Consider the following 12,155-nt stretch of genomic DNA (forward strand, 5'->3'; position numbering starts at 1 on the left):
AACGTTTAAACTCACCATTGCATCTCATGCGTGAATGCTTCAACAGCGCGAATCGCATGCTCGAAAAGAAATTGAAACAAAGCTAAATAAATGTGAATCACGCGCGCAGCGTGCGGAAGGCGAGAAATCAGACAGAATCAAGGCAGAAGAGGTGCTCCTGGTATTATCTGATTCTACATATTTTCATCGTGCATCTCGCTAAATACCTACCATCAATCTCTCAGGCTCGCTGCGAGATGGCGGAGCGTGATAATCAAGCATTGCTCGAGTATGTTGAGGAGATCACGTCCAGCGCGTCTCCACGAAAGTCTCCCTCGCCCTCGCTGCAGCTGAATGATCTCAAGGTGCGTGCACGAATGCGAACATCGTCCCATCTTGAGTGTTCACGGCCACTCGATTTCGCAGGCATTCAACGAACAGCTGATGAAAAGCGCAGAGGAATCGAAAGGAATGGCAGAAAAGCTCAGAGATGAACACATAACCTACATCGCGGAGAAAGAAAATTTCGCTCTAGCCATCGATGGATTGAATGATGATCTCATCGCCATCATGTCCAATTCCCTAGGCGTGTGCGGTCAGCAAAAGGGATACACCGACCCGAAGCTCGATGTTGCTGTTCTCAGCGCGCAGGTAATGAACGCCAACGTTACAGCTCCAGTTTATGTTTTGCGTTATTCATTTTACAACCACAGAGACTCGTCAAACATCTAAGAGTCAAGTTGAAGAGCTTTCACGATGTCAATCGCAGAAGAATCGAGAGTGAAAGAAACAAAGAACGCATAAGACAGTTGCAAATGCGTTCTCCCGTGCGCGATCGACCGATCACGGAAAACATCTATCAGAGCGAAAGATCGCCGTCCGTTTCTCCTGATGTGAGGTGGGTTATATGCAAAATCCTCATTGAAAGAACGGCCTGCGGTATACTCACTATTTTTTGCACAGCACGTCATCATTTTCCAAGGTGTCGCCCACGAACAGGCCTAAATTTAATGCGAGGGCCGATGTCGCAGAACGCCTTGAACGCATTGCCGCTTTAAAGAAGCGTTTGGGGATATACACATCTGCAAAAAAGCCTTCGGCAAGTGTTCTTTCATCTTCTGATAAACGCTCGTTTTTTTCTGATCGGACTGGAATCGGACTGGAAAAGCAGGGGACCCAAAGAGCCTTTGTAGACGATAGTGACGATGATTACTGAGAGCGTAATAAGATAGTGTAGACGGATTTCGTGTCATTCATTTTCAGGCACTATTTTTGTATCCTTTTGCTTTATCTATCTCGCAACCCGGGCAGTTGTGTAATTTTTCGTGTATGAACACGTCGCACTGGAAGCAATATATTTTTTTGCATCTCGGGCAAACTGACGGTGCATCGTCGTTTCCCCTTGCACCGGAGCGGTCAAATTTCAAATTACACGCAAAGCAGTTAGTCGCATCAAGTTTGGCCGCGTCATTTAGCTCCTGCATAATCACGGGACGATCTGTTCAATCCGGGACGAAATCGGCAATAAACTTTGCGTTCACGAACCTCGAATGGTGCGACCGGAAAAAGATGGTGATATGATCGTGCAAGATGAGGTGATGAAACCAGCGTCAAAGAGCAGACGCTGCACTGAGCAGGCAATTCCTGCAAAAATGTGACAGGGTTATTTATTTTGATGTTCTCCACAAATTTTGGATGTGTTGGATTCACCTCAACTCTCGATGCACATCGAGGGCATACGTACTCTCCGCCTCGCCCAGAGAAAAATGCGCCTTTGTCCAGTGGTCGTTTTTGTGGAAATCCCATTTCAACCAAACTTGCCTGTAGATCGGATTGGGCGCTCAGAGAAATAGAAAAGCACAGGAAAACTTGAGCCTGCAACTCTTACCTTTGTCGCCTGCTCGTTCAACGGTGGAGGGGGAGCATGAGCCATGAGCAAATCTTCGAGATGATGCTGAGACTGGGACACTCCAAACATCCCACCGGTTTCCTCGGTCATGCGGCGGCAAATGTGCAACTCCGCTGCGACCGAAACCACGCTGACCCTTATGTTTGCACTCTTCGCTGCAGCAATTGCCGTGTGAACGTTTCCCGGGTCGCATGAGGAGAGGGCGGACACGACGAAGAGAACTTCTCGAGTACCTGAAACACGCGAAAACATCTCACATGGTGTCCTTTAACCATCAAAAGTCTAGCTGAGGACATCCTATGCTCACCGTAGGTGGGAAGCTGTGCAAGGGATGATTGCACTTGTTCCAAGGAGTTCTGGATGGACTGTTGGAGTTGGTGGGGCATTCGTGAGTCTTAACTCTTTGTGGCGAGGAAGGTGCGTCTTCCACCGTTTATGGTAGTCCTAGCTTACGATTCAAGGAATGGAAAAACAAACCTACCATGTCTCCTGCAGCTTCCAAGTTCTCCTTAAGCGCTGTGATGTGGGACTCCGGGCTGCCGCTGAGCTCCGTCAAGCGCTCTGCGATGCCGTTGCGAGTCACCACTAGGCCCAATTGGCTGAGCGGATTCTGGTTGAAATACTCTCTAAAGAACTTGTACAAGATCCCCGAGACGACAGCGAGGCGCGATGGCCTCATGTCCGCCTCGTTGACTGCCTGAGAGAGGTCAACCACCACGTATAAGAACCTAATCATCCCCTTGCAAACGTGCGAGTTCGCCGCCGCCATCGCGATCTTCCTGCGTTTCTCTCTGTATTGCTTGTCTCCATGCGTGATGCGCAGCCTACCAGTCTCATCCTCTTCTAAGTCTTCCCAAGTCCTCTCAGCTTGGTAGTGTTTCTCCCAAGCCTGTCCCGGGTGCGGAGTGGAGGGAACACGTCAGAAAAATGCGAAGGGCGGATCGTGGGAATAACGGCAGGCTACCTTCAGGGAAGCCGCCTGCTCCTCTGCGGCGAGGTCCTCGTCGTCTGGCTCGTACATCGCACGACCAGTCTTCACCGAACCCTTAACCTACGGCAGATACGGTGAATGCGACCGATACTATGCTCATCTGCACTGAAGGTGGACTTTTTCGCTGCCCAGGTCTCTCGTCCACATTTGATTCTGTCTGCTTTTCTTGGCTGATTTCCGGGCAATTTTTTCGCAGCTTTTTCGCGAAACTGCGTCTGTTTTCGTCCTGTCGCTGTCGCCTTCGCTCACCGTGTTTGAGCTCATTTTTCATTTTCAAATCTCTTCAGTTCCTTGGGCCCGAGGGCGGATCTCTCGACATCGCCCTGGGTAGGTGAGCATAACTAATCAGAGGGTAGCGTGAATAAAGTGAGTGCGCGGCATGTCCGTGACTCTTCGCGCCAAGGTGGCTGTCCTAGGTGCGTGCGCCTTTCTTGATGCTTAGATATTGACTCTCGAACTTTTCGTTTTTCCCTTCGCCGGTGCTCACGGTTCGCCCGATGAACGTCGATCTCCTCAGGTGGTCGAGCTGTGGGTAAGACGGCGCTGACGCAGATGTTTCAGAGCAAGGGTAAGCTGTTCCCGAAAAACTACAAGCTTACGAGCGGTATGGACGTCGTTGTGGCACCCGTCCCGATCGAGGGCACGGATGCTATCGTCGAGCTGTTCGTGTGCGACGTCTCTGGACACCAGATATTCAGCGATATGGTGACGCAGCTGCTGGACAACGTGAACCTGGTGATCCTCGTGTACGATCAGAGTAGTAGGGACAGCTTTGAGGCGTGCGCGGAGGGCCTCAAGCTGCTCATGGGTGTCCCTTCGAACAAAGGAAAGTCTATGAGGGGCGTGCTGGTGGGCAATAAACACGACCTTGTCGGGCAAGTGAACTACGACGCCGACGGCGATGGGACGGTGACAGCCGCGGAAGTCGCCGCCGCCGATGAGAAGCTCGGGAAGCTGAGGCAAAGAGCAGTTGAGTTGGATGAAGCGAAGCGTTGGGCCACGTCGATGGGTCTGGTGTTCATGGAAACGTCCGCCTTGCCACCCGGGTCGGCAATTGCCGAGCCTTTTAAGTGGTGTGCACAGACTTTTCATCAAGCATATGAGGAGCATCTCGGGCAGCTTGTGTCATGATGAATGACAGCATGTCGTTATGAATAGAACGCTATAGCTAGGAACGTAAACCCTCATCATAGTACTAAGAAGGTTTGCCTTCGATTCAAACAATCCGCGTGCCCACCACACTCGTGATGGCAGTCAAGACTCGCCTCTCCTGCTCCGATAGAGTATCGAGTCCCTGAATCGATGAAATATCGCAAATCTCGCTATGCACTGAGCGAAGACAATCGTAATTTGCATGGTAGTACTCTTGAACTCCGGTTGCCAGCACGCGTCGCATGCGTAGGAATCGAGGAGGTATGTTGGCTCGGCAGTGATGACATGGTGTGGAATGATCCACGTTTGTGCTCATCGCAGTCCACGTGACCCCTTCAGCTCGGACATCGCCATTAGTATTCATGGTTCCGTGACGTCGACGGAGGAGCAGTGCTTCCATCGCAGCCAAGGGATCCTCGTTGTTCGCTGATGCAGGCGAGCCTGGCACGTCAGTGGCTGGAAACAGGGGAATTTCGACGCCTTGCCCCCTGACACGAGTCAGAACCGCCGCGATCTGTTCATGCCTTCGTCTTCTACTCTCTTGCAAGTTCCTCAACACCTCTTGAGCAGACTCCGTCGATTGTGTCAAATCCTCGTGGACATTCATGTCGTCTTGCGATTGCCCTGACGACTGTGCAGCGAGCTGTCGGCTTTGCATGGCTCGCATCGCTCGTTGCGCGTGCAGTTGAAGCATCTGCTGAAGGGACGCGTTCGATGGCGATAGACCAGCTCTTGCACCATCTCCAAGGGAAGGATTACCTGACAAGAGCATAGCTGCTGCCGTCGCGGCTGCGGCGGCGATGTTCACAGTCCTTCCGCTGTCGCCACCGCTGGGAACCTGACTTGCCTCTGAAGCTCTAGCCGCTTTATTGTCTCTCACCTCACGGGCCCGCTCACGGCGAGCTTCAACATCCTTCGGCGGTAAATAGGGCAATACATACCTCTCAAGTAATTTCTGTGTCATGGTACACGGCGTCAAAGCTAAAGACGCAGGCTGCGAGCGAGAATTCACAAGGGAAGGGAAAATGACACGTTAACACTTGGGCACTCAACAACTGCAAGCAAGAGAAAGAATTGAAAACAAATTTGGTGGTTGCTCACCACTTGAAGGCGATGCCGGCAAATTGGGCATTGATTCGAACGCGTGTCGAACCATTGCGACACGCAGTCGTGGCAAAAAACATGTCCGCATCCATGGATTGCGTACGGATTCACGAAAGTTTCGGTGCAAATCACGCATCTGAGCTCATCGTCAAGCCAATCGGGCAGACCTGCTGTGAGAGTCTCCTGCTCCTCAGGCAGTATATAATCCGTATCCTCCATTCTTTGCAGCAAAACCGTTCGAAGCGCAAACCCTGTGCTCCACGGTATAGTGGAACCCCCTGTGTGGTAATCTTCCAGGAGTGCTCGTTGCCAAATAGGTGGGATGAACTTATTGCTTGTAGCCATCTGCGAGTCATGACCGTCTGCTCCAGGAAAAAGTTTAGTCCTCCATGCCTGCCAGTGCCAGTGGGACAAATCTCGATGTTCAGCCGCGCAGCCCGTTGCCGCCGGTAGGACCAGTACAGTATTCATTTTCTGGTCAGTCAAGTTCGAGTCCTGTCCAATCGACTTTGTGCGCTCTAAGTTTACGCGGGTTGATGCGCTGGCGGCACCACCAGAACCGTTGCGTTTTGGATCCAGACTTGCCGTGATCATGTCCAGTCCTGCTTGAGAGAAGGAGTGTCCGCACAATCCAAGCTCCGACAGCGCAACATTTACCATGTATTGACCAGCTTCATTGCCGCCATCTCTTCCTCGTTTGGTCGACTTAACACGTCGAGGTTGAAGGGCTTTTGCAAACTCTTGGGCAACGGAGTCATCCATCCCATGATTATCAGAAAGGTCAAGGATCTCGAGAGATGGGTTGAACGACCAGGTCCCTGAGCCTTCGTTCGGCAGAGGTATGAGTAGGCTGGCCATGGCGCGTGCTCCTTCGGTCCCGATGCGGTTACCAGAGAGTTTCAGCGCCCTCAAGTTTGACGGGAAAACCCAATCTGTGTTCGAACTTGACACAAGCTTCAGAGCATTGGCAAGCGCTACAGCACCTTTTGGTCCAATGGCACATCCAGAGAGATCCAAGACTGCGAGTGAGCCGTTGAATACGATGGCGCCTGAGATGCATGCCTTTGGGTTAAGTGCATCAGCAAGCGCGCAACACCCATCATCCCCAATACGAGGATTCTTTCCAAGCCGAATTCCTCTCAAGGAAGCATTGAAAATCCAGCGCCCATCCACTGTTTGCCGCGGTTTTAGCATCCCCTCCGCAATCGCGATGCACCCTATCGGACCGATATCGCATCCGTACCCATCCACCTCACTCACGGAAGAGGCGAATACGCGATTGCTGGTGTCTCCATCTCCATCAATCGCCCCACCTTCCCATCCGAGTTGCTGCTGAGGCCACGTGGCTAGGGCAACCGTCTCTGCAATGAGGTCACCACGCTTGAAGACGGTGCTCGACTTCTCCTTCGCGCTGTATACTTCCGAGTCCCACACGCAGCCGGCGCTTAAGAGCTTGAGACCAAATGTGACCGCACCGGAAGGAGCGACGTGCAACTCAAGTGATTCCCTGCACACCTGTCGGATGAATGGAGTCGCCGCGCCCACGGCGTCTGACGCCTTGTTTGAGGCAAACGGCATGGCGTATTCCTGCGTTGCCTGCGTCATCTGCGTCATCTCAACCTCCGGAGCGCTTTGCGAGGCGCTAGTGGTGATGGATAGTGCGTCACGAATGTTCGAGAAGCACCCACCCCCGCTCGAGTGATCGATGATGAGCTCCACAAACGCTGTCTCATCGTCGTCTCTCACCGGTATCGCACTCTCTGCCAGCGACGCGCCAACCTCCACCAGGGCGCAGCGAAGGAACTCGGGCGAGCGACGCGCATGAACCGACGCGATCCTCTGCACGGATATCATGTCGCGCCTAGACAACTTTACCACGGACCTTCCGGGTCTGCGATAGCCCTCAGGAGTGTCACCGGGACTTTGCATCAGAAATTTCCCAACGGCGCCGAGCTCAGCGTCGTCGTCCTCCTCCACAGGCTTTGGCGACGGTTCCGACGACCGCGACGGTGGCGACACCCTCGCCGTCGCAGGCGTCGTGGAATCGCGGTTGGTGTTTCCTTCCTCTCGCCTCGTTCGCTTCGATGGGTGGCACAATGCGCAACCCTCCCTCGCGCACTCACACACCCTGAGATCTCGCGCTCGCGCGTCGCTTCCTTGCCCCCGGGGATTGACTGCTTCCCGCCACTGTTCCGCGGTGAGCGGGCGACGATACTCGAACCTGAAGGAGTTTTTTAGCGTCCTGTTCTCCCTCAGCACGTTCGCGGGGCCGCCGAAAGCGATGATATCGCCATGTCGCAGAGGGCAAGGCCCGTCTGGTATGAGGTTCCCGTTCAAATACGTCCCATTCAGCGTGTTCTTGTCAGTCACGGAATGCAGTCCGTCCGCGTCGCACACGATCTCCGCGTGCTGACGCGAAAGCAGGCTGGGCACGCGCGGGCAGTCCAACTGCACCTCGTTGAGCCGATGTCTTCCTACAGTGATCACCCTGGCGTCCCCGGGCGCTTGCAAGGAGATGAGGTCCGGAAGACAAGAAGTCGAGGGCGCATCGCTGACTCTGACGAGCGTCGCATAGACGGGACCCGTTGCCGCCAACGAAGCGCGGCTGCCATCGCCGCGCGGAACAGGGACCGACGGCGGCGGAGGCATGGAGCCCGTACCTCCCGACGAGCCTCCCATTTATGGAGGGGAGAGATGAGAGTTGCGCCTCCCACTCTGAGGGGAGGAAAAAACAAGGGGGTGCCCACAATTTCCAAAAAAGAGGGGGTGCCACTTTTGACACTGAAGAGAGGCGGTCCTGGCTAGTGGGTGGTATAACTGCAGGGAAAACGCAGTTCGTCGCGCAAAAATCCACAACTCCTTCTACTGCATCTCTGCATCTAATCCTAGGTATCTACAAAGGTGGGGCCGCGGGGCGATCCTCCAGATCTTCGTCCAAAACCTCATACTCACGTCGCCGCTCTCCACCGAGCCGAAGTGGGTCACCCGCAGAGGCAAACACAACCGTCCCAAAAGCCACCAACACGAAAGACGCTGCGAACGACAAAAACGACGCCGCCGTGAACCCGGCGAAGAACACAACGCGTGCGAGTACCGCCCATAGGTCGGAGCTCAGCATGCCGACGTTGAACGCGGCGGAACCGCTCCGCCGCAACACCTCAGGGACGAGCGAATACATCGCAAACAGCGACCCCGCAAACGCTGCCATCTCCAGGAACCCCTCCGCGCCAGCCGCCCGGCCAACCTTCGAGAGGTCTTTGAGCTCGAACACCGCGCACTGTATCCCACTGATGACCGCGCCCATGCCCCCGATCGCGGCGAGAACCTCCGAGGTGGATGCGCCCTCCAGCAGCGCCCTCTCCTGCAGCACGTTTGACGACGCATAGAGCGCCGCAGCTACGATGACCATGAAGTCGCCAAGCGGAGGGTTGGAACCGCCGGATCCTCCACCGCTCTTCGTATCCGTGAGCACGAGCAGCGCGAGCCCGCAGAACGATAACGCGCAGCCCGCGATATGAGCCCTGGAGTAGCTGCTGCCGAGTATGGCAATCGACAGCGCCATGGAGAAGGGCACCGCCGCGCAGTCGAGGAGCGTCACGCTCGTCAGAGAGGTGTATCTGAACGCCTTCACGATCCAGTAGTTGGCCTGCGTGTCAATGAATGCCAGAAGCGCGTATCGTGCGGGAGTCCGGCTACTCGAGCTCGTTCCTTGGGGGGTCAGGCCCGTCGAGAGCGGCGGCGAGGAAGGCGGCGGTGGTGCAGGCTCCGTGAATCCCGTCCCGTGACCGCCCGCGCCGCTCGCGTCGTCGGCCTCCGACTCTCGCGACTTCTGCCGAGCGTGATACGGCACGTAAAAGCCCCCGAGCAGAACGTAAATGAAGAACGATTGCCAAGCCGGCGCGCTCGCCCCGCGGTTCGCCAGCGCGGTGGAGGCGGTGGCTGATAATGCCGTCAGAAACGCGCACCCCTGCGCGAGGGCGAGCCCTGAGACCCAGCGGCTGTCCAAGGGTTGGGCCTCGAAGAGACGCTTGATGGCATCCATGCGCGCGCGGAGGATTCAGCTCAACTCGACGATACGGCTCCCTGTCATCTCCCTGCAACACAGACCTCCTCCGTTTGCCTCGTCCTCTGCAGCGGTGCTCACAGATTTTCCCCGCCTGCCCGCGTCGAGTTTTTTTACAACAGGATGACCACTTCTTGATGACCGTTGTGGCAGGTGAAAGCCACGCTGGCCCGCTTTGTGGTCGTCAACTTTTGGCCGTGCGTGGGGCGAGTTCGGAGTGTGGGAAAGCTGCTTTAGTTTGAACCATCGGCGCACAGGCTGGAGCGTGACGCCACGCTTTACGCGCACCACCTAGGGACTCGGGTGGAGTCCCTCGATCGCGCCTCGGCGAGAGGAGGTTCCGGGGCGTCGGACCGGAGGCGTGAGTAGCGGGTTCCGGGGTCTCGCGGGGGCGCCCTGCAACCCGCCGAAAAATGGTGTTAACAGTGGGGGCCTCGGGTGTATCTGTCCGGTTTTCGGTGACCCATCCGGGTTCCGGGGCACCCGCAGACTTTGCGCGCGTCTCTTCACAAGGAAGACGCGTCGTCCAGCTGTGCGGCGGCATGAAGAAAGTGAGCGCCGATCCCCTCAGAATCCCCTCCCCGTCTTCGTCGTTGTCGTGACTGGCACGATAATCTTTGCGGCTCGCCCGTTGTCGTGACCTTCGCGCTCCCCAACTTACGGTGATTGCCCCCATTTCCCCCCTCGCAGACGCTTCGAGGCACGCCTTTGCGTGGGAGCATAGGCCGTTCGTGGCCTGCATTCTACGCCCTTGGCCGGGGGTCGAGGTCGAGACAGTCCCCGGGCGTGTTTGCGAAGGTTTCCAAGCCCAAAGGAGGCAAGAGTGATGACGGCGGCGGCAAGGATGATGAAAAGGGCGGGGGTCGGTCCGGCTGGACCGCTGGTTTCGGGGGATTTCGGTCGATGCGGGTTCGCGACGGCGGCGACGGTACGGAAGAGAGCGGGGAGACGGACGGTGTTAAGGGTCCTTTCGACTCTGATGACGTCGACGTGCTTGAGAGCTTCGCGGAGCGCGAGGCTCAGCTCCGGGGGCAGACGGTGGAGGGGGCACGGCTCGACGCCGTGATGGAGGACGATTGGCCCAGGCTGACGGCCGAGGCCCTCTCGGGAGCGTGGAGGGAGTGGCGACGATTCGTGCTGACTCGACTCGGGATATACGCCCTATGGCTGAGCGGCATACTCTTTGCGTCGACGGGACTGTCGTATTACCTCGGAAGGCATTTCGTCAACCAGGCTCTGCCGTGGATGTCCGCGACCGTGTCCCAGGCTGCGAATCGGCCTATTCGTATTGGTCGCTGCAAGGGATTGTGGCCCGCCGGTCTGCTCGGTGCGGGCTCATTCCTCGATGTCGGTCCGCTCGTCATCGGGCCCGCGGAGGCTGAGCGCTCCATCGTGGAGGTGGCCAACGTGAAGCTCAGCTTGCGGCCGATCGCCTCCCTGCTGCAGTTCAAGATCGTGGTTGCCGCGCATCTCGAGGGCGTGCAGGCGACGATGAGACAAGGAGAGAACGGATCTTGGCTCGGATACCCCGAGGATACGCTTCCGGTGTCTGCCAGGCCCACGATCACCATCCCCAAGCGCGGCGGTCCAGGCGATGCGGCAGACGGTGAAGGTGCCGGTGTCAAGCTCGCGCTCGAGTCCGTCCGTGTGGTAAACGGCACCGCATCCCTCCATCTGGCTGGAGACCCGGACCCTCGTCTACTCAAGCGCGTGAACGGCACGGTGTCGATGAGCAGGAGGGGTCGTCTGGAACTGGACATACAGGCCAATCCGGTGAGCCGCAGCGTACCACCGAGTCAGCGACCGGTGACGATGAGGAGCGAGACCGCGCCGAGAAACCTGCGCGCCGAACAAACCGCCGCGGAGAAAAAGTCGCTGGCCAGGGAGATCGCGCGCGGCAACGACGGCGGTCATATTCGATGCTTCCTTTCCTTGGTGCCGGCCAACAACAATGCCGGCGTTGGCGACGGAAACGGCAAGGAAGGCTCGCGATCGGCGGACAAGGGCCTGGCTGACTTGAAGGTTCGCGTCCAGCTTAACAACACAAGCGCTGCCGTCGTGGAGAGGACAATCCCCGGGCTTCCGATCGATGTCAGCGCCGGAAGGGTCGATGGGGAGCTTCGTCTTCGCTCTCACACGCGCGAGTCATGGAAGTTTCCAGATTTCGGTGGGCAGATTCGGTGCCGCGGCGTCAACCTGCATTTCTGGGATAGCACGGACAGTTTCGCGGACACGGACGTTGATCTCGTGTTCGAAGGGACTAGGATGTACCTTCATGGCGGCAAGGGTTTCTACGGCGCGGTACCGATCACTGCTTCTGGTGACATGGATCTTGCACCGGGCGAAAAGAACGTGAAGCAGCTGAAGGAGATGAGGGATAAGGGAGAATTGCGGCCGAAGAACCTGCAGCCGGGATCCGGTCGCAGCGGAGAATATCGCATATCCGCTCAGGTCTCGGGCGTCGATGCGCACGCCCTCCGAGAAACGCTCGGAGTGAAGCCTCCCCCACGTCCCTTGGCCGGTGCGGTGCGGGGCTTTCTGTACGTCGGCGGTCCACTTGAATACCCCATCTTCACGGGTTCGGCGGAGACCATCCCCCCAAAGCCGGCGGACATCAGGCGCGGCGTGCCTGGGACGGAAGTGGCGCTCGCCGAGGATGCCGTGAGGGCTGGAGCGTCCGAGGGAGCGATCGCAGCGTACGATGCATTTGCCGTTAAGGATGCCCGCGCGGTTTTCACGGTTGACACCTGGGCGCAGAAGGTGACGCTTCACGAGGCGGAGGTGAGCCCCGTGGCTGGCGGCGAAGCGCGCGCGTCCGGAACGATCATGATTGATCAGGGTGCGCTGTCCAATCCCGAGGCTGTCGACATTGAACTCGAGGCTGAGGGTTTTGACCCCAAGAGTGTGGTGGCGTCTCTCACCTTGAAGGGTGCGGCGACGACGCGAGCCGCGCCTGT

General features: G+C 56.9%; 3 protein-coding genes across 3 annotated transcripts; 1 reads left to right on the forward strand and 2 right to left on the reverse strand.

Annotated features, from left to right (window-relative positions):
• Positions 1–128: 128 nt before the first annotated feature.
• MICPUN_55769 (predicted protein) lies at positions 129–2,909 on the reverse strand (the record flags this gene model as incomplete). The annotated part of the gene is made up of 11 exons (XM_002500216.1): positions 129–160; positions 225–344; positions 406–630; positions 693–877; positions 943–1,078; positions 1,151–1,477; positions 1,521–1,802; positions 1,870–2,121; positions 2,196–2,253; positions 2,370–2,755; positions 2,843–2,909. The coding sequence occupies 6 exons, from the start codon at positions 2,907–2,909 to the stop codon at positions 1,239–1,241; spliced, it is 1,284 nt and encodes a 427-aa protein (XP_002500262.1). The 3' UTR covers positions 129–160; positions 225–344; positions 406–630; positions 693–877; positions 943–1,078; positions 1,151–1,238.
• Positions 2,910–3,386: 477 nt separating this feature from the next.
• MICPUN_79335 (predicted protein) lies at positions 3,387–4,013 on the forward strand (the record flags this gene model as incomplete). The annotated part of the gene is made up of 2 exons (XM_002499725.1): positions 3,387–3,749; positions 3,834–4,013. Coding segments are annotated over 2 exons (540 nt in total), but the record flags the coding sequence as incomplete, so codon positions are not given.
• A 4,015-nt stretch (positions 4,014–8,028) lies between these two features.
• Positions 8,029–9,177, reverse strand: MICPUN_79414 (Drug/Metabolite transporter superfamily; the record flags this gene model as incomplete). The annotated part of the gene is made up of 2 exons (XM_002500217.1): positions 8,029–8,827; positions 8,963–9,177. 2 exons carry the CDS (start codon positions 9,175–9,177, stop codon positions 8,029–8,031), a joined length of 1,014 nt encoding a protein of 337 aa, XP_002500263.1.
• Positions 9,178–12,155: the final 2,978 nt, after the last annotated feature.

This window comes from Micromonas commoda, chromosome 2, assembly GCF_000090985.2.
Source record: "Micromonas commoda chromosome 2, complete sequence".
In the NCBI taxonomy this organism is placed as follows: Eukaryota; Viridiplantae; Chlorophyta; class Mamiellophyceae; order Mamiellales; family Mamiellaceae; genus Micromonas; species Micromonas commoda.